We start from the raw sequence: 21290 nt of genomic DNA, 5'->3' as shown, positions 1-21290 counted from the left end.
GCTCGCTGCTACTACAGTAAGGCTGGAGACTGGAAACAGGGCATGGGTGCCATGGACAGGATTCCTCACCAAAAGGTGTCTGGTCCAATATAACAGTGTGCTGGTCCGGCACTCCCAATGAAATCGGCAATAGAGTCCTGGTGCCTTCACAATGGGGTATACAAATGGAAGGAGCTGGTGCGGCACTCAGTAAAGCAATAATAAAGCAAACTCACGGAGCCATAAAGTTAGGACTTAGCTGAATGATCAATAACCAATAAAATTAAATCAAATGAACATTTGTTAAGTATGGCCACCCAGCGACGGCAAAACTGGGGGTCATACCTGCCAATGGTCGGGCAGTTGCGGATGCGAAACCCACGGGGGATTTTTTTCGCTTTATAATAGTCACTCAATGACAAACGGTGTAGGTGATAGTCAGTTTCTTTTTTCTTTAGACGGATGAGGTCATGAAATAATGCTTCTGGGGCACAAGCCTCATTCTCGTCATTGATGCCAGCATTGCATACAATAGCACCTGCTTCTGTTTCAGAATAAGAGAACATTTCACTTGCTGGGAAGCTGGACATGGAGAACAGGTCCTCAGGTTCTGCGGCCATAGTTGCAGATCGTTTAAAGTGCAAAGTGCAGAAAGTGCTGTGGTGATCCAAAGTGCTGGTGCAAGATAAGGTGACAGTGCAGGTAACAGCGGGTGGGCTCGCTGCTACTACAGTAAGGCTGGAGACTGGAAACAGGGCATGGGTGCCATGGACAGGATTCCTCACCAAAAGGTGTCTGGTCCAATATAACAGTGTGCTGGTCCGGCACTCCCAATGAAATCGGCAATAGAGTCCTGGTGCCTTCACAATGGGGTATACAAATGGAAGGAGCTGGTGCGGCACTCAGTAAAGCAATAATAAAGCAAACTCACGGAGCCATAAAGTTAGGACTTAGCTGAATGATCAATAACCAATTTCATTGGGAGTGCCGGACCAGCACACTGTTATATTGGACCAGACACCTTTTGGTGAAGAATCCTGTCCATGGCACCCATGCCCTGTTTCCAGTCTCCAGCCTTACTGTAGTAGCAGCGAGCCCACCCGCTGTTACCTGCACTGTCACCTTATCTTGCACCAGCACTTTGGATCACCACAGCACTTTCTGCACTTTGCACTTTAAACGATCTGCAACTATGGCCGCAGAACCTGAGGACCTGTTCTCCATGTCCAGCTTCCCAGCAAGTGAAATGTTCTCTTATTCTGAAACAGAAGCAGGTGCTATTGTATGCAATGCTGGCATCAATGACGAGAATGAGGCTTGTGCCCCAGAAGCATTATTTCATGACCTCATCCGTCTAAAGAAAAAAGAAACTGACTATCACCTACACCGTTTGTCATTGAGTGACTATTATAAAGCGAAAAAAATCCCCCGTGGGTTTCGCATCCGCAACTGCCCGACCATTGGCAGGTATGACCCCCAGTTTTGCCGTCGCTGGGTGGCCATACTTAACAAATGTTCATTTTATTGGTTATTGATCATTCAGCTAAGTCCTAACTTTATGGCTCCGTGAGTTTGCTTTATTATTGCTTTACTGAGTGCCGCACCAGCTCCTTCCATTTGTATACCCCATTGTGAAGGCACCAGGACTCTATTGCCGATTTCATTGGGAGTGCCGGACCAGCACACTGTTATATTGGACCAGACACCTTTTGGTGAGGAATCCTGTCCATGGCACCCATGCCCTGTTTCCAGTCTCCAGCCTTACTGTAGTAGCAGCGAGCCCACCCGCTGTTACCTGCACTGTCACCTTATCTTGCACCAGCACTTTGGATCACCACAGCACTTTCTGCACTTTGCACTTTAAACGATCTGCAACTATGGCCGCAGAACCTGAGGACCTGTTCTCCATGTCCAGCTTCCCAGCAAGTGAAATGTTCTCTTATTCTGAAACAGAAGCAGGTGCTATTGTATGCAATGCTGGCATCAATGACGAGAATGAGGCTTGTGCCCCAGAAGCAATATTTCATGACCTCATCCGTCTAAAGAAAAAAGAAACTGACTATCACCTACACCGTTTGTCATTGAGTGACTATTATAAAGCGAAAAAAATCCCCCGTGGGTTTCGCATCCGCAACTGCCCGACCATTGGCAGATATGACCCCCAGTTTTGCCGTCGCTGGGTGGCCATACTTAACAAATGTTCATTTGATTTAATTTTATTGGTTATTGATCATTCAGCTAAGTCCTAACTTTATGGCTCCGTGAGTTTGCTTTATTATTGCTTTACTGAGTGCCGCACCAGCTCCTTCCATTTGTATACCCCATTGTGAAGGCACCAGGACTCTATTGCCGATTTCATTGGGAGTGCCGGACCAGCACACTGTTATATTGGACCAGACACCTTTTGGTGAGGAATCCTGTCCATGGCACCCATGCCCTGTTTCCAGTCTCCAGCCTTACTGTAGTAGCAGCGAGCCCACCCGCTGTTACCTGCACTGTCACCTTATCTTGCACCAGCACTTTGGATCACCACAGCACTTTCTGCACTTTGCACTTTAAACGATCTGCAACTATGGCCGCAGAACCTGAGGACCTGTTCTCCATGTCCAGCTTCCCAGCAAGTGAAATGTTCTCTTATTCTGAAACAGAAGCAGGTGCTATTGTATGCAATGCTGGCATCAATGACGAGAATGAGGCTTGTGCCCCAGAAGCATTATTTCATGACCTCATCCGTCTAAAGAAAAAAGAAACTGACTATCACCTACACCGTTTGTCATTGAGTGACTATTATAAAGCGAAAAAAATCCCCCGTGGGTTTCGCATCCGCAACTGCCCGACCATTGGCAGGTATGACCCCCAGTTTTGCCGTCGCTGGGTGGCCATACTTAACAAATGTTCATTTGATTTAATTTTATTGGTTATTGATCATTCAGCTAAGTCCTAACTTTATGGCTCCGTGAGTTTGCTTTATTATTGCTTTACTGAGTGCCGCACCAGCTCCTTCCATTTGTATACCCCATTGTGAAGGCACCAGGACTCTATTGCCGATTTCATTGGGAGTGCCGGACCAGCACACTGTTATATTGGACCAGACACCTTTTGGTGAGGAATCCTGTCCATGGCACCCATGCCCTGTTTCCAGTCTCCAGCCTTACTGTAGTAGCAGCGAGCCCACCCGCTGTTACCTGCACTGTCACCTTATCTTGCACCAGCACTTTGGATCACCACAGCACTTTCTGCACTTTGCACTTTAAACGATCTGCAACTATGGCCGCAGAACCTGAGGACCTGTTCTCCATGTCCAGCTTCCCAGCAAGTGAAATGTTCTCTTATTCTGAAACAGAAGCAGGTGCTATTGTATGCAATGCTGGCATCAATGACGAGAATGAGGCTTGTGCCCCAGAAGCATTATTTCATGACCTCATCCGTCTAAAGAAAAAAGAAACTGACTATCACCTACACCGTTTGTCATTGAGTGACTATTATAAAGCGAAAAAAATCCCCCGTGGGTTTCGCATCCGCAACTGCCCGACCATTGGCAGGTATGACCCCCAGTTTTGCCGTCGCTGGGTGGCCATACTTAACAAATGTTCATTTGATTTAATTTTATTGGTTATTGATCATTCAGCTAAGTCCTAACTTTATGGCTCCGTGAGTTTGCTTTATTATTGCTTTACTGAGTGCCGCACCAGCTCCTTCCATTTGTATACCCCATTGTGAAGGCACCAGGACTCTATTGCCGATTTCATTGGGAGTGCCGGACCAGCACACTGTTATATTGGACCAGACACCTTTTGGTGAGGAATCCTGTCCATGGCACCCATGCCCTGTTTCCAGTCTCCAGCCTTACTGTAGTAGCAGCGAGCCCACCCGCTGTTACCTGCACTGTCACCTTATCTTGCACCAGCACTTTGGATCACCACAGCACTTTCTGCACTTTGCACTTTAAACGATCTGCAACTATGGCCGCAGAACCTGAGGACCTGTTCTCCATGTCCAGCTTCCCAGCAAGTGAAATGTTCTCTTATTCTGAAACAGAAGCAGGTGCTATTGTATGCAATGCTGGCATCAATGACGAGAATGAGGCTTGTGCCCCAGAAGCATTATTTCATGACCTCATCCGTCTAAAGAAAAAAGAAACTGACTATCACCTACACCGTTTGTCATTGAGTGACTATTATAAAGCGAAAAAAATCCCCCGTGGGTTTCGCATCCGCAACTGCCCGACCATTGGCAGGTATGACCCCCAGTTTTGCCGTCGCTGGGTGGCCATACTTAACAAATGTTCATTTGATTTAATTTTATTGGTTATTGATCATTCAGCTAAGTCCTAACTTTATGGCTCCGTGAGTTTGCTTTATTATTGCTTTACTGAGTGCCGCACCAGCTCCTTCCATTTGTATACCCCATTGTGAAGGCACCAGGACTCTATTGCCGATTTCATTGGGAGTGCCGGACCAGCACACTGTTATATTGGACCAGACACCTTTTGGTGAGGAATCCTGTCCATGGCACCCATGCCCTGTTTCCAGTCTCCAGCCTTACTGTAGTAGCAGCGAGCCCACCCGCTGTTACCTGCACTGTCACCTTATCTTGCACCAGCACTTTGGATCACCACAGCACTTTCTGCACTTTGCACTTTAAACGATCTGCAACTATGGCCGCAGAACCTGAGGACCTGTTCTCCATGTCCAGCTTCCCAGCAAGTGAAATGTTCTCTTATTCTGAAACAGAAGCAGGTGCTATTGTATGCAATGCTGGCATCAATGACGAGAATGAGACTTGTGCCCCAGAAGCATTATTTCATGACCTCATCCGTCTAAAGAAAAAAGAAACTGACTATCACCTACACCGTTTGTCATTGAGTGACTATTATAAAGCGAAAAAAATCCCCCGTGGGTTTCGCATCCGCAACTGCCCGACCATTGGCAGGTATGACCCCCAGTTTTGCCGTCGCTGGGTGGCCATACTTAACAAATGTTCATTTGATTTAATTTTATTGGTTATTGATCATTCAGCTAAGTCCTAACTTTATGGCTCCGTGAGTTTGCTTTATTATTGCTTTACTGAGTGCCGCACCAGCTCCTTCCATTTGTATACCCCATTGTGAAGGCACCAGGACTCTATTGCCGATTTCATTGGGAGTGCCGGACCAGCACACTGTTATATTGGACCAGACACCTTTTGGTGAGGAATCCTGTCCATGGCACCCATGCCCTGTTTCCAGTCTCCAGCCTTACTGTAGTAGCAGCGAGCCCACCCGCTGTTACCTGCACTGTCACCTTATCTTGCACCAGCACTTTGGATCACCACAGCACTTTCTGCACTTTGCACTTTAAACGATCTGCAACTATGGCCGCAGAACCTGAGGACCTGTTCTCCATGTCCAGCTTCCCAGCAAGTGAAATGTTCTCTTATTCTGAAACAGAAGCAGGTGCTATTGTATGCAATGCTGGCATCAATGACGAGAATGAGGCTTGTGCCCCAGAAGCATTATTTCATGACCTCATCCGTCTAAAGAAAAAAGAAACTGACTATCACCTACACCGTTTGTCATTGAGTGACTATTATAAAGCGAAAAAAATCCCCCGTGGGTTTCGCATCCGCAACTGCCCGACCATTGGCAGGTATGACCCCCAGTTTTGCCGTCGCTGGGTGGCCATACTTAACAAATGTTCATTTGATTTAATTTTATTGGTTATTGATCATTCAGCTAAGTCCTAACTTTATGGCTCCGTGAGTTTGCTTTATTATTGCTTTACTGAGTGCCGCACCAGCTCCTTCCATTTGTATACCCCATTGTGAAGGCACCAGGACTCTATTGCCGATTTCATTGGGAGTGCCGGACCAGCACACTGTTATATATATATATACAGTGGTCGAAGTGGAAATTTTGAAGTGGGGGTATGGAAAAGTAAAGAGTGAATATAGTGCGCACCTTCGGACACCCCCCTGTCCATCAACGTCCCCTGCCAGACTGCCCCGTTGTACAGGGGTATTACAAAAGCACAATATGCGCTGCTGAGTGATCAGAGAACATCCTGAGGGGGAAAAAAAAGTTGTTTTTTTTTATCTTCAGATTAAAGTGGCGGTATGGCATACCCCCGTATACCGCCCCACTTCGACCACTGTATATATATATATATATATATATATATATATATCCCCTGCAGTTACCCATTCACCAAGTTTATACTGCCTTTATTCTGTGTTTTGACAGTGTAATATTCTCCCATGCAGTGTGCGGCCAGTAATGACAAGTGGGAGGGGGCCCCCCTGGCTAAAGTTCCCCCGGGCCTCCCGAAGGCTTAATCTGGCACTGAGTACACTGGTGCTAAGAATCTATTGGAAGACTAGAGGTGGAGAAAGAAAAAAAACGTGAAATAGTGAAAAAATAAAACCAGATGCTGCAGTCATAGGCGGCTAGAATGAAAGCATGGTTACATTATAGATTAAGGTAACCTGTGGTACCCTGTTCCTTAGCAGCAGTACAGAAACTCAGCAATATTTGTGCATTCAGAACACCTGCCTAATAACAGCATGACTAGTGTGTGCCATATCACGAGTAAGGGGCACTAGAGTATGGGGAATAGTGAATAAGGGGCACTACTGTTCCGTGTAATGTTAATAATGTTCCACTGTGTTTCGGGATTTGAATCAGGGGGTGCTATTGTGTGGCCACGCCTCTTCTCCACTAGACCTCACTCTTTTATTGGGCACATATTTTTAGCAAGCACTGTCCCTATTTAGCATAGGTGGGCCCAATGATCTTTCTGGCACAGGATACTACAATGTCTAGTTACAGGTCTGACCATTGGGCTGATAACGAGTAAATACTACTTGTGTAGTATTCAGTCTCAAAAAATCAGTGCACACACAATACGCGATTACAGACCCTCACATGCCAAGCCTTGTGAGCAAGGTGGCTGCCTGAGCGTGGGGCAGGACAGGGAGTGATCTGCTGTATACTGTGAGCACATGAAGCTCAGCATTTAGTGCTGCTGAGAGGCATATCCTCTGTATGTACTAAACAGCAAACACATATTGTGCTTGTTATAAACTAGTTCTGATTAGCATGTAATGCAGCTGTTTACTTAATGCAGTCTGCTGTAAATGTGCAGTTACATATAATTTCTGAAAACTCCTTATGGCTCATGGACTTAAAACAAAGGTTTGTTCAGTGGACGTATTAGGGGAGTGTGGCTGGACAAGCAGCACAACTGCTAATGCAAGTCAAAGGACAACCATCAGTTGGGTGCTGCTGTGTGTAACTTGCGATCTGCTAATAATTCCAAATATATATGCAAAATATCCTAGTTAGTCATGAACAGTTATTCTGCTGCCAGGCTGCATCTGCCCCAATGCATGTATTTACTGTACACCAGTAATTTTCAACCTTTTTACCTTGCGGCACACTAAATAGGACTTTAAAATTGCCAAGGCACACCCTAAGAACCCCACAGGGCAAAATACATTGGCCACCACAGGAAAAAAAAAAACCTATTGACCCCCACATTAAAAACAATCACAATGATCCCCACAGGTAGCAAAAACAAAATACATTGGCCCTTTACATGAAAAGAAGAGACCAGTAAATAACATTTGAACTGGTGGTGGCTGTAAATGGGTTTGGGCATCTCTAGATGTGGGGGCACACTTGAGAACAGCTCAAGGCACACTAGTGTGCCACGGCACACTGGTTGAAAAACACTGCTGTACACAGTCAGCAAATGCCCACCTACTGTATGTCAGCAGTGAATATATTATTATGGTTCTAAAGGGATTTTCATCAAAATGACTCCACATGATTACACGTAAAACTCACATTTTATAATACATTTTTCCTTCCACACTCAAAAACAAAATAGGATAAAAAATAGTAATTTATCTAGTAGTTAAAAGTTTAACAGTATGTCGATTAAAAACATCAACTTAGTGCAATGTCCGTATCAGATCACATTTCCATACATTAGGTTCATAGAATTTGGGTGTAAATTGTCCTTCGTTCCACACTGGGGCTCTTCATGTGGGTTACACCAACCAGAGGCTGATGAACCTGTTCCACCGGAGGTTGTAGTCGGAATAAACAACTAGACAGCATATAGAGGAGTGGTCCATTACCATATTAACAGTCCGCTACTCGCTGTTTATTCTTCATCAGAGGCGGCAAGAAGAGCAGTCTGGGATTCTGCATTGTGAGAATTTATCTTCTTGATCCCAATATGTATTTCTCCAACTTGCCCCTTGTTCCTCCGTATACAACTGAAACAGAAAGCATTGCAAACGTGTCTCATAATGCGTATACATTAATAAGTGCATACATTTAGTTTTTTACTCAAAGGGATCAGAGCTAGATGTTTAATGAATGGCAAGAACTGTGCATGTATTCTGAAAAATTGGGTTTCAGAGTGCCAGAATTTGCAGCTCACTAAATAATGTGGCACCACAAGGGGAACAAATGCAAACTCATTTTCCCATTAATTTATTTTCCTACTGCAAGTTGGTATAATCTGTACACCCCTCTCCTTCCTTCTCACAATTTTTTTTTTTTTGCAAGTGTAAATAGCTGGATTTGCTCCCGATGCATAATTTATAATTCCTTAATAATGAAAAATTAGTACCATACCCTGATATTTGTAGAACACAAGGGGTGTAATTTAATAGGATGAGAGACTTGGTAAGAAATCTCCAGTTTTAAAACTGCAATCATTAACACTGCAAACTCAGTTGGATTTTGATGTGCAAATGATTGCCGCTTTAAAAAAAACCTGGAGATTTCAAAAACCTCTTACTTTCTGAATCTCTCATCCTATTAAATTTCCCCCAGGATTAGGATACAGAATAAGTGTCCAGTTCTCTGAGTGTAGGTTGGAACTTGAAAACAACTGATCCCTAACACCATTCACAGAACTTACCAGTAAACCAAGAAATAATTCACACCGACGATCAACAATGCAACCGCAAAATGCCAGCAGAAGCACATGGTGATAAACATAATATTATCATGGTCTTTCTGGTCCCATTCTGGGGCTCCTCCAAGGGGAAACAGCACAAATCCGATCTGCAAGAAAACAATAATGAATCTGTGTACATCACCTCAAATATTTATATGTGAAACCCTACTGAAGATGAAGTGTCATGTCTGCAGCCCCCCTCATCCTCTGCCCATTTTCTATATTAACCTTTTGCAGTCCAATTTTTTTTTTCTGGTTTAATTGTAATTATTATTATTTTTTTTATAAAAAAAAATGGTCTACATTGAATGTTGAACGATTTTAATGTTCTTATATTATAGTGGCTCACCATTGGATCTGCTACTAGTGCTAGGACTGTTGAGCCTGACTAGATGTTGGACTAGTCAGGGTTAAAGGTATAAAGCCTTAGATACTGATTTTTTGCTTTGGCCAAATACTCCTTTATCACCCACGAGCTGCGGCTGGGAGGAAGGTCGGACCTGCACCTCCAACTCAGGTCCGATGTGGGAATGGGTAAAATGGTCCCAACTCGAGTTAGTGTATGGGGGCCTTAAGAGTACTGTGGTGTACACTAGTAACATGACAGTGCAGACTTTGTGGGATATGAAAAGAATGCAGTGCATTAAAGCGGATACCTACCTGCCAGAACCAGGATCCTTGGAGGATAGTTAAACTGGCACGAAATAATTCAAGGACAATGTTGTTTCTCAAAAACACTTCAATCATAATGCTGATTGACCCTCCAAAAACAGCTATGAGTAACAAGGAATGAATGTGCTGGTCAAGCGGTGGACGATTTTGAACATGGAAATAGAAGAGGAGACCTGTGGCAGAAAAAAGGCAAAAGTTAAACAAGTCCAATGCAAAAATGGACAAAGACCAGCATTGTCCTTAAAGGACTCCATAAATGAATAACTAGTAGTAAGTAACACAAAGAAAACAAACAGCTCTCACCTTCAATGAAAACAGCCAAGGCCAAGGACATACGGTCCATACCCTTTGGAACTCTCATAGGGAAATATGTCATGATATCCACCACTCCAGAGAGGCCGTAGAAGAAGTACATCGTTGTGTGCTGCCAATTCATAAGCTTCACCCAGTTGTGATCCTGGTTGAGAAGATGCATGTGAGGGCCATCCGGTACAAACTGTTCTGCCAGCATGCCTGCAGGAAAAGGGGCAATGTAAGTATGGCCTACCACAACTGAACTTCAAGGGTGTGGTCAAACTTCTAGACCAAGCTTATTGCTACGTTGGTATTCGTATTGCTTACTCAAGATCACTCAAGCCTACTATGCTCTATAAAAAAAACATAGTGTGCTATTGGCTGCTGGGAAAGTACTCCCAATCTTGGCTTCAGCACAATTATCAAGAAAACAGTGATTACATTGGCCTGTGTGGAGTTGGGTTGAAGCTCTTACCAACAAGAGTGAAGAAAACTTTCATTATTCCTTCAATAAGTTCCAGGCGCTGGTAACATTTGCTGGTCCGTCCATTTCCTTTCCCTTTGCTGTGTAAATATTTCAGGGGGTATTTCACGGACCACCACAAACCGAAGACCAGGAAGAAGCTACCAGGCAGGGCATGACCTTTGAAGTTTGCCATTTATGTGCCTGGAAACAAAAGGAAATGATGATGAATGAAAGGTCCTGTTGGTGAGTACAGAAGGTGTATTATAAAGTTAAGGTTACATCACTAACGTGCAACATATCAGACAAACGATCCATTCAGCTCGATACATAACTGTGTCAAGGGGCAGGAAGCGGCAATTTACTAATAGCTTACTTATTCACTGTCAAAGGGCAAGCATATGGACAAGCTACCTGGTTAGAATAAGAACGGAACAGATGGAGCAGTCTTACTGGAAGCATTACAACCATCATCATCATCCTCACAGGGAAAAGGAAAAAGACTATGCAGAGCTTCAAATCACATAAAGCTCAGTCGCTCATGCTCGGATGATGGGGCGAGGTGAGGATGATGTGAGGCCAAGGGCAGAGGAAAGAGCATACAGTCCTTACCACTGAAAGGAACTGGAAGCAGCTGCAAGATAGCCACCACATACTTTCAATTTTGAAGCTTCTCCATGGGTGGTATCACTACGTACTTATGATTTGCATTGTAAAGGCCTCCCACTAGGTACCCAATGCTTCTTCTAATAGTCTTGTCATCAGGGGACCATACAGTAGTTAAGGAAACATTCACAATAGATGGGGAGAAAATATTTATCAAGAAGAAGGAAACCCCCAAACATAGGCCTTGCTTGCATGAAATTGCATCATTTAATGGGATGAGTTACTGCACATCTAGCCATGTAGCTCAGTCCCATGATTGTCATGCATTTACCGTTGTACAGTAGGCGGGTCTGCTGGGAGGGCTGGACCAGTATGGGGTTGTTCATTTAAAACAGAGAGTGATAAGATTGAACTAGGTTATTTATGGTTAGGAGATAAAATTTGTAATTGGATTCAAAACTGGTTGCATAATCGGGGACAGAGAGTGGTGGTAAATGGCATACATTCTAGCTGGGGTAAGGTCCAAAGTGGAGTCCTGCAAGGTTCAATATTGGGATCCACCTTGTTTAATATATTCATTAATGATATTGGAAGTGACAAAGGGCCAGATTCTCTAAGCTTCAAAAGTGATAAAATGGAGAGTAATAAACAGCCAGCCAATCAGCTCCTACCTGCCATGTCACAGACCGAATTTGAAAAATGTCAGGCAGGAGCTGATTGGATGGCTGTTTATCACTCTCCATTTTATCACTTTTGAAGCTTAGAGAATCTGGCCCATAGTGAGTAAAATTGCAATATTTGCGAAAGACATGGAATTGAGTAAGGAAATGAACTCAGGAGAGGATGTGTCAACACTACAAAGTGACTTAAATAAACTGGAAAGGTGGGCGGAAAGGTGGAAAATGCAGTTTAGCATTGAAAAATGTAAAGTAATTCATTATGGGAAAATAAGAACTAGAGAGCGCAAGAAACACAAGCTATAGCGGTAATAAAATTATTATTTAATTATAATATATTGCACACAAAAGAACATCAATAAAAAATTATTATACACATATACATAAATGTAATAATCCCTAAAACATCCAATTAATACCAATGTATATAAGAGAGGATGGTAATACTTTGCCAGTTCCTCCCAATTAGTATATTTCAATAAACCCTAGTATTATATGCTCCAATAGTCAGCTGTTTATTGATCTCTCAAAGTCACAAATCCACATGGGTATAGTTCTTCCAATTTTTGTGTTTGATTTGTATGGTACAAACAATCCAATTCGGGCGATTTTTAAATTAGAGGGAACCGCTTGAGCTGTAGCTTTGAAGCTACACATGGAGAGATAATATCGGGCAATAGATTTAGGGTTCAATATGAAAAGGCACCTGTATTGCTATTGCTTTACAGTTTCACTTATTGTGGCAATAACCTCCGATAGATTAATGAAGGAGCAATCCGGCAGAGCTATGTAGCAAGATACCTTAGTGTGTATAGTCTTTTGTTTCCAGAACCTGACCGCAGTAACGAGACCAGCTCAATGCATCAGGGAGCCGACCGCACAACCCAGATGTGGGCGGACGCTGTAGGGAATACAGACACACAGTCGTGGTTGGTATATCTACCTCCGCTCCTGTCGGGTAGTTGTCGGCGTTCACCGTGCTCCACTTGCATAATGTAAGTCCCGTGTCCACAGACACTTTTAAGGAGGAATTTCTTTTGGCAAAGACAATCACAGGTTGGCAAGGTCCAACCTAAGTGGCAGGTGGTCAGCCTGGCGGGGAAGGAGTACTCGACGCGTTTCTCCGTCCTTTCAATATGACGGTTTCTTCAGAAGAAAAATGAACAAGCTATTTATTTGCTAAATGGAGTTTTTATAGGGAATTCTGCTGTAGAGAAGAACTTGGGTAATAGTGCACACTGCTCAAGTGCAGCAGCAAAAGCAAACCGGACACTTGCATGCATTAAAAGAAGTATGGATTCAAGGGATTCAAGGGATGCCAATGTCATAGTGCCTCTTTACAAAGCATTGGTGAGACCACACTTGGAATATTGTGTTCAGTTCTGAGCACCGTACCTTAAAAGGGACAGAAATTAATTGGAACAGGTACAGAGAAGGGCGACTAAGCTAGTAAAAGGTTTTGAATCAATAGAATACAAAGATAGGTTAACTAGGCTCAAATTGTTTCACTGGAGAAACGGAGATTGAAAGGTGATATGATTCGTATGTTCCAATACAGGATTGGGAATCATATGGAACTGGGACATGATTTGTTCACTACCGGGCCTATACTTAGGACACGTGGGCATGTACTGAGGCTCAAGGAAAATAAATTCCATACTGAATTAAGAAGAGGATTCTTCACCATTAGAGCAGTAACATTCTGGAACTCATTGCCGATGGGTTTGATTACAGCAACTACTGTTAATGAATTTAAATCAAAACTGGATGCATTTTTGGCCACTAAGGGAATCCTATAGATATGAATTACTCAAGTCAGTAATTACCAGTTAGGTTGTACTTGATGGACTAATTGCAGTTGCAATTTCAGGTGTGCTAAAGGAGAAGTTGACATTACTGGTTTGTGACTGGGATTTGTCTTAATGGGCTTGTTATGGGAGTGCACAGACATGCGATCACTTATATAGGAGACCATACACAGACAGCCTAATGGTCTGGTGCAAATTTTGCCACAGATGGTATTTTATCAATTGGTAAAAAAGCTGACGGATGTGTATCAGTCTTTGCACGTTTGGACAAATGGATGTACACCAGGTAAGGGCTTTGTAGTGCAATCTGCATACAGTCCCACAGGGAAAACCTCCCTTAGACTCTGAACTGTCTTTTGTTGCCAACATCCAATCTATATAAAAATTTTGCTACATGCATCTGAAAAGAATATCTAAAATACCACCATACCTTACTCAAGACCCTGCGCAAACTCAGGGGGGGGGCTGCGTCACTAGGGGGAGGAAGGTGTTACCTTCCGGCTGCGTCACTAGGGGGAGGAAGGTGTTACCTTCCGGGTCCAGGATGACTGGACCAGGTAAGGGAGGGAGGGGGAGAGGGAGGTCGGCGGGTTTTTCGGCGGAGGCGTCGGGCGGCGAAAATAAGCCCATAGGCTTCTATAGGGTATCGCCACCCAAAGGTGGCGATACCCTACACTGCGGTGACGTGGCGGCCGGGTAATAGTACATAGGAAAATGCGGTAAAACAGGGGTTTTACCGCATTTTGCCTTTAGTACATCTCGCCCTAATCCTGAAATAAGTAGTGATATTGGCATCAGAGTGGGTTCTACACTCAGGGCCTTATTCTAGTTCACTCTTTCTAACAAAATCCTTCTTAGATGGACAAAACCATGTGCACTGCAGGGGGGGCAGATGTAAAATGTGCAGAGAGAATTAGATTTTGGTGAGTTATTTTGTTTCTGTGCAGTTAAAAATACTGGCTGCTTTATTTGTACACTGCAATATAGATCTCACTTTGAAATAAAACCCCACCCAAATCTAATTCTCTTTTCACAAATTAAATCTGCCCTACCTGCAGTGCACATGGTTTTGTCCATCTAAGAAGGATTTTGTCAGAAAGAGTGAACTAGAATAAGGTCCTCAGTTTGGGGTTCTCAGGTATTAACTGCAGTGCGAGATTCCATTCCGTCCATGCGCCTGCAGGCAGAAAGGCTATTGATTTTACGTCAGCCGCAAACAACCATCTCCATCATTGTGCTCCACCCCTATACTCAAAATAATGTAAAAAATTTCACATCTAGGATTTAGTCCAGTGGTAGCCAACCCTAGCCCTCGAGAGCTATCAACAGTTCACATTTTCCAGACAACCTAGCTGCTGCACAGCTGCACTCATTAATCACTGACACATTTTAAAAGATACACAGATGGAGCTAATTAGCTTGATTCGGCATGAAAAGCCGGCGGTCGAGATCCCGGCGTTCAAAATCCCGACAAGGGGGGGGGACGTGGATCGCCCCCCCTTGTGGGCTCGCTGCCCTCGCCACGCAGCGGGCCCGGTGCCTCGCTACGCTCGGCACACTAATTTATTCTCCCTCCGAGGGTGTCGTGGACACCCAAGGGGGGGAGAAAGTGTCGGGATTCCGGCGTCGGGATTTTGAACGCCGGGATCCCGACCGCCGGGATTTAAACTGCATCCCAATTAGCTCACTTGTGATTCTGTGAGGAGACCTGCAAAACATGCACTGTTGTTAGCTCTTGAGGACTAGGGTTGGCTACCCCAGATTTAGTCCAATGAGTCTAATTAAACAGGTTGAAATGATGGACAAAAGTCCTTATTTGACCTTATCTACTATGTTAACATTTGGAACATTTTGCAAATTACACCCTCAGAGCCAGACCTTGCAAAACTATCTATTCAACATAAAGTGTGTGTGGGGGGGGGGGTTATTCAATGTGAGGACGCTAATTGTCGAATATGCAGGCGATTATGTAAATTTAAAATCCATTTCCAACAAACTGCAGCCGTTCCAACACTCAACAGTCCATACATTGAATACCTACTGTCCAGTTACAGTCAGAAGGGGTTTAAAAAGGCCGGGAATGTTCGGACAGTCTGATTCGGGATTGAATAAACCCCCCCCATAAGGTGCATGAGTACCAGTCACTAAAGCCAATGCTCGCAGGACAGTAACTGTGATGGGGGGAAGGAAGGCAAAAGGTTGAACTTGATGGACTAAAGTCTTTTTTCAACCTCATCAACTATGTTACTATGTTAAAAGCCATCTGGTAATAAGACATGGAAAAATAAGTACAATTAACGATGGCAGAGATGATTAAATGTCCCTCACGGCTCCCGCATCCCATGTCGTGAGAACTGCGCACCCCCTGGTTATAGCTCACCGCTGACAAGTTGTAGTTCCCAGAGGGCATGGACTGCATGCTTCTACTTGTCAGACACAATAATTATTTAATCATTTCTAGAGAGGCAAAAGGTTGCTGTCTCAGAACAGGCTCAATTAAAAAAAACAAAATAATATTAATTCAGCTTTAAAATCATAAAAATATTAGACATGAGACTCGTGTACAATGACTGTAAGGTATCTCTATGTAAAACAGTATTAAAAAGATCATATTATTATAGAGTTTCATTCATGGAGTTATGTTTCCACATATTGGCCCTTATTCAGATCTGAGCTCAGTACAAATTTGTTTGGAAAATGGGCAAAACCATGTGCACTGCAGGTGGGGCAGATGTAACTCTAGAGTTAGATTTGTGTGAGTTATTTTGTTTCTGTGCAGGGAAAATACTGGTTGCATTATTTCTACACTGCAATTTAGATTTCAATTTCAGCACACCCCACCCAAATTGAACTCTCTTTGCACCTGCAGTGCACATGGTTTTGCTTATTTTCCAAACAAATTTGTACTGAGCTCAGATCTGAATAAGGCCCATTATTCAAGTTAACTCTATCCGTGAATATAGGGCCTGATTCTGGTTCACCTGCAAAAGCAAATTCTCTCTCTAATGGACAAAACCATGTCCACTGCAGGTGGGGCAGATGTCACATGTGCAGAGAGAGTTACATTTGGGTGGGGGGTGGACTTCAAACTGATATCTATATTGCAGTGTAAAAATAAAGCAGTCAGTATTTACTCTGCACAGAAACAAAATAACATGCAAACCTAACTCTCTCTGCACATGTTACATCTGCCCCACCTGCAGTGCACATGGTTTTGTCCGTCAGAGAGAGAATTTGCGTTTGCGAGTGAACCAGAATCAGGCCCATAATTAGTTTTAGAAAATAATTTCCTTCCTTCTTAAAAAAATAATAATACTGTATATTAATATCAGCAATTACATACATATATTATCTCTTTTACATTTAGATAACAAGTTAAGTACATTTTAAGCATATATATATTTTCGTAGATGCCCTAGGAAAAAAAAACATCTCTTTCTCAAAATATCTATGGAGGGGACAAAATATGGCTGTCAGTCAACACAGATCCACAGCTCTCAGTGGATGACTGCACTATTCAGAGGCACAGATAATGCTAACAGGGGTGGTTCCAAATTATCTCTGATGATTAAACTGTAGGACATATGGCTGTGGGTGCCATTGTAGTTACATGACACTGTGCAGAATTTGAGATGATTAATAGCATAGCTGACAGGTTCATGTGCTACTTATTAGATCAGTGGCAACTAGAAATTTTGCGCCCTGTGTCGAAAAGGTTTCTGGCACCCCCCATATATTTGTTTTTCATTTTGTTGCCAGGGGTTACATGCTCATTGCTAGGGGATAGGTGTCCACTGTGCGACAGTGCTCCTGGAAACCAGCACTTCCTGGTAGTGCTGTACACACTATGCTCCCTTGACAGAATCAAGAGGTCTATTGTTTGCAGATTCCATGTGGATGGGCAGACTGCATGCAATCTGATGCTACCCTGCACCCCTGTGGTACCGGTTTAACCACCACCACCTCCACAGCCCAAGCTTTCCCAGGGGGTTATATGCTTGGCTTGTTGCAAGGGGGTAGGTTTCCACTGCTTGACAGTGCTTCAAGAAACCGGAACTTCCTGGTAGTGCTGTACACAACGCGCTCCCCTGAAGGACCTCTAGCATCTGTCCCCTCCAAGGTGATGGCCATTTTTGGATGGCTGCTTTCTGCAGATTCCATGTGGAGAGCCAGACCGCATGCTACCCGCCGCAACCCTGCACCCCTCCTGGCGCCGGATTCACCCACCCCCCACCACAGCACAAGCATTGCTAGGGGGTAGGCGCTCCCAGAATCCGGCACTTCCTGGTAGTGCTGTATACAATGCACTCCCCTGAAGGACCTCTAGCATGTCCCCTCCAAGGCAGCAGCCATTTTTGGACTCAGGCAACCCTGCCCCCCGTGGTGATGGATCCAACCCCGGCCACCTCTTGGGCTGCATTGGCATTGAATGTACTAAAGCTTGGTACACACCGCAGCAATGGACGTTCGTTCCATCATCGGAATGAATGTCCATCAGCAATGAATTGCCCGCACACATTGGCACGATGTTAACCATCATAATCATAATGTGCAGCACATGAGCATAGCGTCCACTATTAGCAACCGCAGGAGCACGCAACCACCCATACACACTGAGCAATGTATGGGATCTTCCACTGCTTCATTCCCATCCCTTTCCTGAAGCCTCCATCCAGTGCAGGAAACGGGCACTATGTGCAAGTGAAAGATGCAGGGGAAATAACTCACAGGGACATCTGTTATCACTAATTGCTGTCCCTGCAAGATATATTTAGTACATAGCGGGGATATTCATTCAAAATGAAAATATGCATAGTGATACCAATTGTTACTAGACATATTGAAGAATACCCATTCCCCAATCCTGGCTGTTGGCGGTGGGTATCGGAGAAATAGGGCACTGTTTTGTTCTATATAACCAGTAGATGGCAAACCATGGTTGGCCACCTATCAGCAGTATGGGTTGGGGAATTGCAGCAGCTTAAACTGCACAATGACAATGAGCCAATCCCTGATATAGGCTACAAGTGGCCATAGGAAAGCCTGAAAGCATTCAATGCATGAGTCAGTTACATGGATACATTGCTGAATGCCATGGAGTTTCACATACATTTTACAGGATATAATCCGGTTTTTCAAGCCTCTTAATCTGATTCTGCAAAACTTGTCTGTGGCAGTTTAGCAAACAAGAGATAGACAATGCCTCTAACAACCATTCAGTCACATACACACACACATGTAGCAGCTACAAAACCATGTTGCAAAGTCAGATGATCACAAACAATTGTAATGAGAGCTGATGACAGATAAGGGGGGTGATTCAGATCAGCTTGCAGTTTACCGAGCACCTGTGACGGCATTGCGCGCCTCTCCTTCACTGTGTGTACCTGAGCCGTCAGCCATTTATACCACATGGGCTGGTTACTAATTGGCTGCCGGCCCGCGAGCTCTGATTGGCCGACAGCCCAGTGAGCGAGGGGAAGGAGAGACGCGCGATGCGCGCCGCTCCCCTCCCCTCCCCTCCCCTCCCCTCCCCTGGGAAATCAGCTGGGCGCTTGAGCCTGTGGCGGCCGGGGAGAGGGGGGAAGAAGGGAGGCGGCGGGCTTGGGGGGAGCTGACGGGCGCCCCAGCTGTTAACAGAGGCGGACAAGCCGTGCGGCGCCCCGTGCTGCTGCACGGCTTGTCCGCCTCTAGAAACGGCCCTGTTCCCACCTCCTTCCAACGGACTAACCACTGGGTTTCTCAACATACTGCCCAGACTTGCCAACTCCCTTAATGTCAGGGAGACTCCTTGAAAAATCAGAAATCTACCTAATTCCCAGAAGAGTCTACACTCTCCCTAATTGCAATTTACCCCCATTATGTAGTTGTCACATGCTGGGAAATAAAACCACAGAAACCAAACTATGTAACTGCTTTGGGGTACAGTTCTAATTTTTATGTAAGTCAGTTTTTTGACATGCCTCATGGGCGGAGCAGTACACGTCATAACTGTTGCTTATCCCACTCTCACTCTCACTGGGACTCATAGGGGGAAATTTACTAAGAGTTCTATTTCAGATAGGATGTTGCTATGGGCAACTAATTAGATTCCTTCTATTATCTTCTAGAAGGCACTAAATAAATATCTAGATAGCAACATCATACCCTCCAACATGACCCATTGCATTCGGTACACAATGCTCTGCTCCTAGACTTCCCTCTTAATGTATGAGTGCCGTCACCTGTGTGGAACTAGGAAATTGACAAGAAGGGTGTTTCAACTCAGGTGACGGCACTCATACATTAAGAGGGAAGTCCAGGAGCAGAGCATTGTGTACCGAATGCAATGGGTCATGTTGGAGGGTATGTAACATCCCATGTGAAATAGAACTCCCATATTAGTACATTTCCAGTCTGAAGTTTGGTGTAAACTGCACATTTAATGAATAACAAACATAATCCAAGTGGCCTGTGTGATGTAAAACATATTCCATTAACCTTAAACATATGACCACCCTAACATAAGACAGCATAGAGTGTGGGTTTACATCTGCAACATACTACAAGCAATGTATTAAGGCTCCCCCACCCCAGGTGAATGAGTTAAAGCACATTTTTCCACAGTCTGTTGTCACACGTCCCCTCCTGAGAGCCTGGTAAAGCCTTAAAGTGTTATCAGTGAGACTGCAACAGGTGTTTTCCTCTATGCAGAGTCTACCTGCCAGTATATTTGTACAGCATACACCTGGGTGAGGGCTGTTACCTGTGCTGGCATACAATGCATTACACACGACAATACTTCATATTTTCATGTGATTCACAATATATCTGTATGCGACTACAAGAAGGTGAGGCTGTCACGCAAGTGATTGTCCGCCACTCCCGTGCATGCAGCTCAGCCACACAAAGGTCCCCTGCACTCTCCCCAGCAGGTTCCCTCTCCCACTCTGGGTGTAACTATCACAGGTTATATTTCTCTATGAATGGGATAGAAGACTCAAATAAACCAACTACTTTCATCATGTACAAAGAGAGTGGCAACTCAGCTGCCCATTGTGTATAAATGGAGAGGCAAGAAATATGCAAATGTCACAACACATCAAAAATGTAAAATAATATACTAATATCACTCCAATCTCACCTGTGTGCTGTCCCCCTGTCTGCACACTCCTCCGATCTTGCCTGTGTGCTGTCCTCCTGCCTGCTCACTCCTCCGATCTCGCCTGTGTGCTGTCTCCTCACACCTCTGATCACTCCTGTGTGCTGTCTCACCTGTCCGCACACTCCTCCGATCTCAGCAGGAAGATCTGTAGCAGGTGAACATCCCATAACAGCCTGGGGGAGGTGTATACAGTTATGCGACCTTCGCACAGAATGACATAAGCATAGTAAAACACTTCTGGTTGTGTTAACCACGCTGGAATTAGCTCTTGGATTGCTCACCAAATAAAACACAACTGGAAAAACTAATAGTAAAACCTGTTTTACCAGCTTTCTATATTTACACGTAAGGATTATAATTAGATATCAAAACTAAAACTTCGATTTAGAGATGTACGGAGCTCGGAGCTTCCCACCTGACTCGGATCCGGGCGCGTGGGCAAAACGTCATCACACGGCGTCGGATTCTCACGAGATCACAGAACCCTTAAATTCCGCAACCCCCCGCTGCCATCTTCACTCCAGTCTTGAAGCAGGGTGGGAAAGGGAGTTCTGCTGCTGTGTACTGTCTCTGCTGGGGCCTCTCTCCTCTCTGCTCAGTGGAATCATCATCACCATTGCAAAGACAACTGCTGTGTACTGTCTCAAGTAGTCCTGTGTGCTGGGGCCTGCCTCTGCTCCTGTAAAGTCCACT

The 21290-nt window shown here is 44.4% G+C and overlaps 1 protein-coding gene across 1 annotated transcript; it reads right to left on the bottom strand.

The window, feature by feature from the left end:
• Positions 1-7807: 7807 nt before the first annotated feature.
• On the bottom strand, positions 7808-20862 carry LOC146041887 (transmembrane protein 45B-like). The gene is made up of 6 exons (XM_083161746.1): positions 20577-20862; positions 10375-10566; positions 9909-10118; positions 9594-9778; positions 8895-9040; positions 7808-8241 (listed from the first exon to the last, which is right to left on the bottom strand). The coding sequence occupies exons 2-6, from the start codon at positions 10556-10558 to the stop codon at positions 8127-8129; spliced, it is 840 nt and encodes a 279-aa protein (XP_083017872.1). The 5' UTR covers positions 10559-10566; positions 20577-20862; the 3' UTR covers positions 7808-8126.
• Between the last annotated feature and the right edge of the window lie 428 nt (positions 20863-21290).

The sequence above is a fragment of the Crinia signifera genome, chromosome 19 (assembly GCF_055691185.1).
Source record: "Crinia signifera chromosome 19, ASM5569118v1, whole genome shotgun sequence".
Taxonomy (NCBI): Eukaryota; Metazoa; Chordata; class Amphibia; order Anura; family Myobatrachidae; genus Crinia; species Crinia signifera.
Note: the sequence above shows the minus strand (reverse complement) of the source record. Positions and strands in the feature narration are given on the sequence as shown.

Bases quoted from the DNA above. Each gene is read 5' to 3' on its own strand.
- LOC146041887 (XM_083161746.1), bottom strand. From the start codon at position 10,558: ATGGCAAACTTCAAAGGTCATGCCCTGCCTGGTAGCTTCTTCCTGGTC. The intron at 10,119-10,374 runs GTAAGAGCTTCA...CTTTTCCTGCAG, and splicing joins AGTTTTCTTCACTCTTGTTG to GCATGCTGGCAGAACAGTTT. The intron at 9,041-9,593 runs GTAGGTATCCGC...GTTTTCTTGCAG, and splicing joins AAGGATCCTGGTTCTGGCAG to ATCGGATTTGTGCTGTTTCC.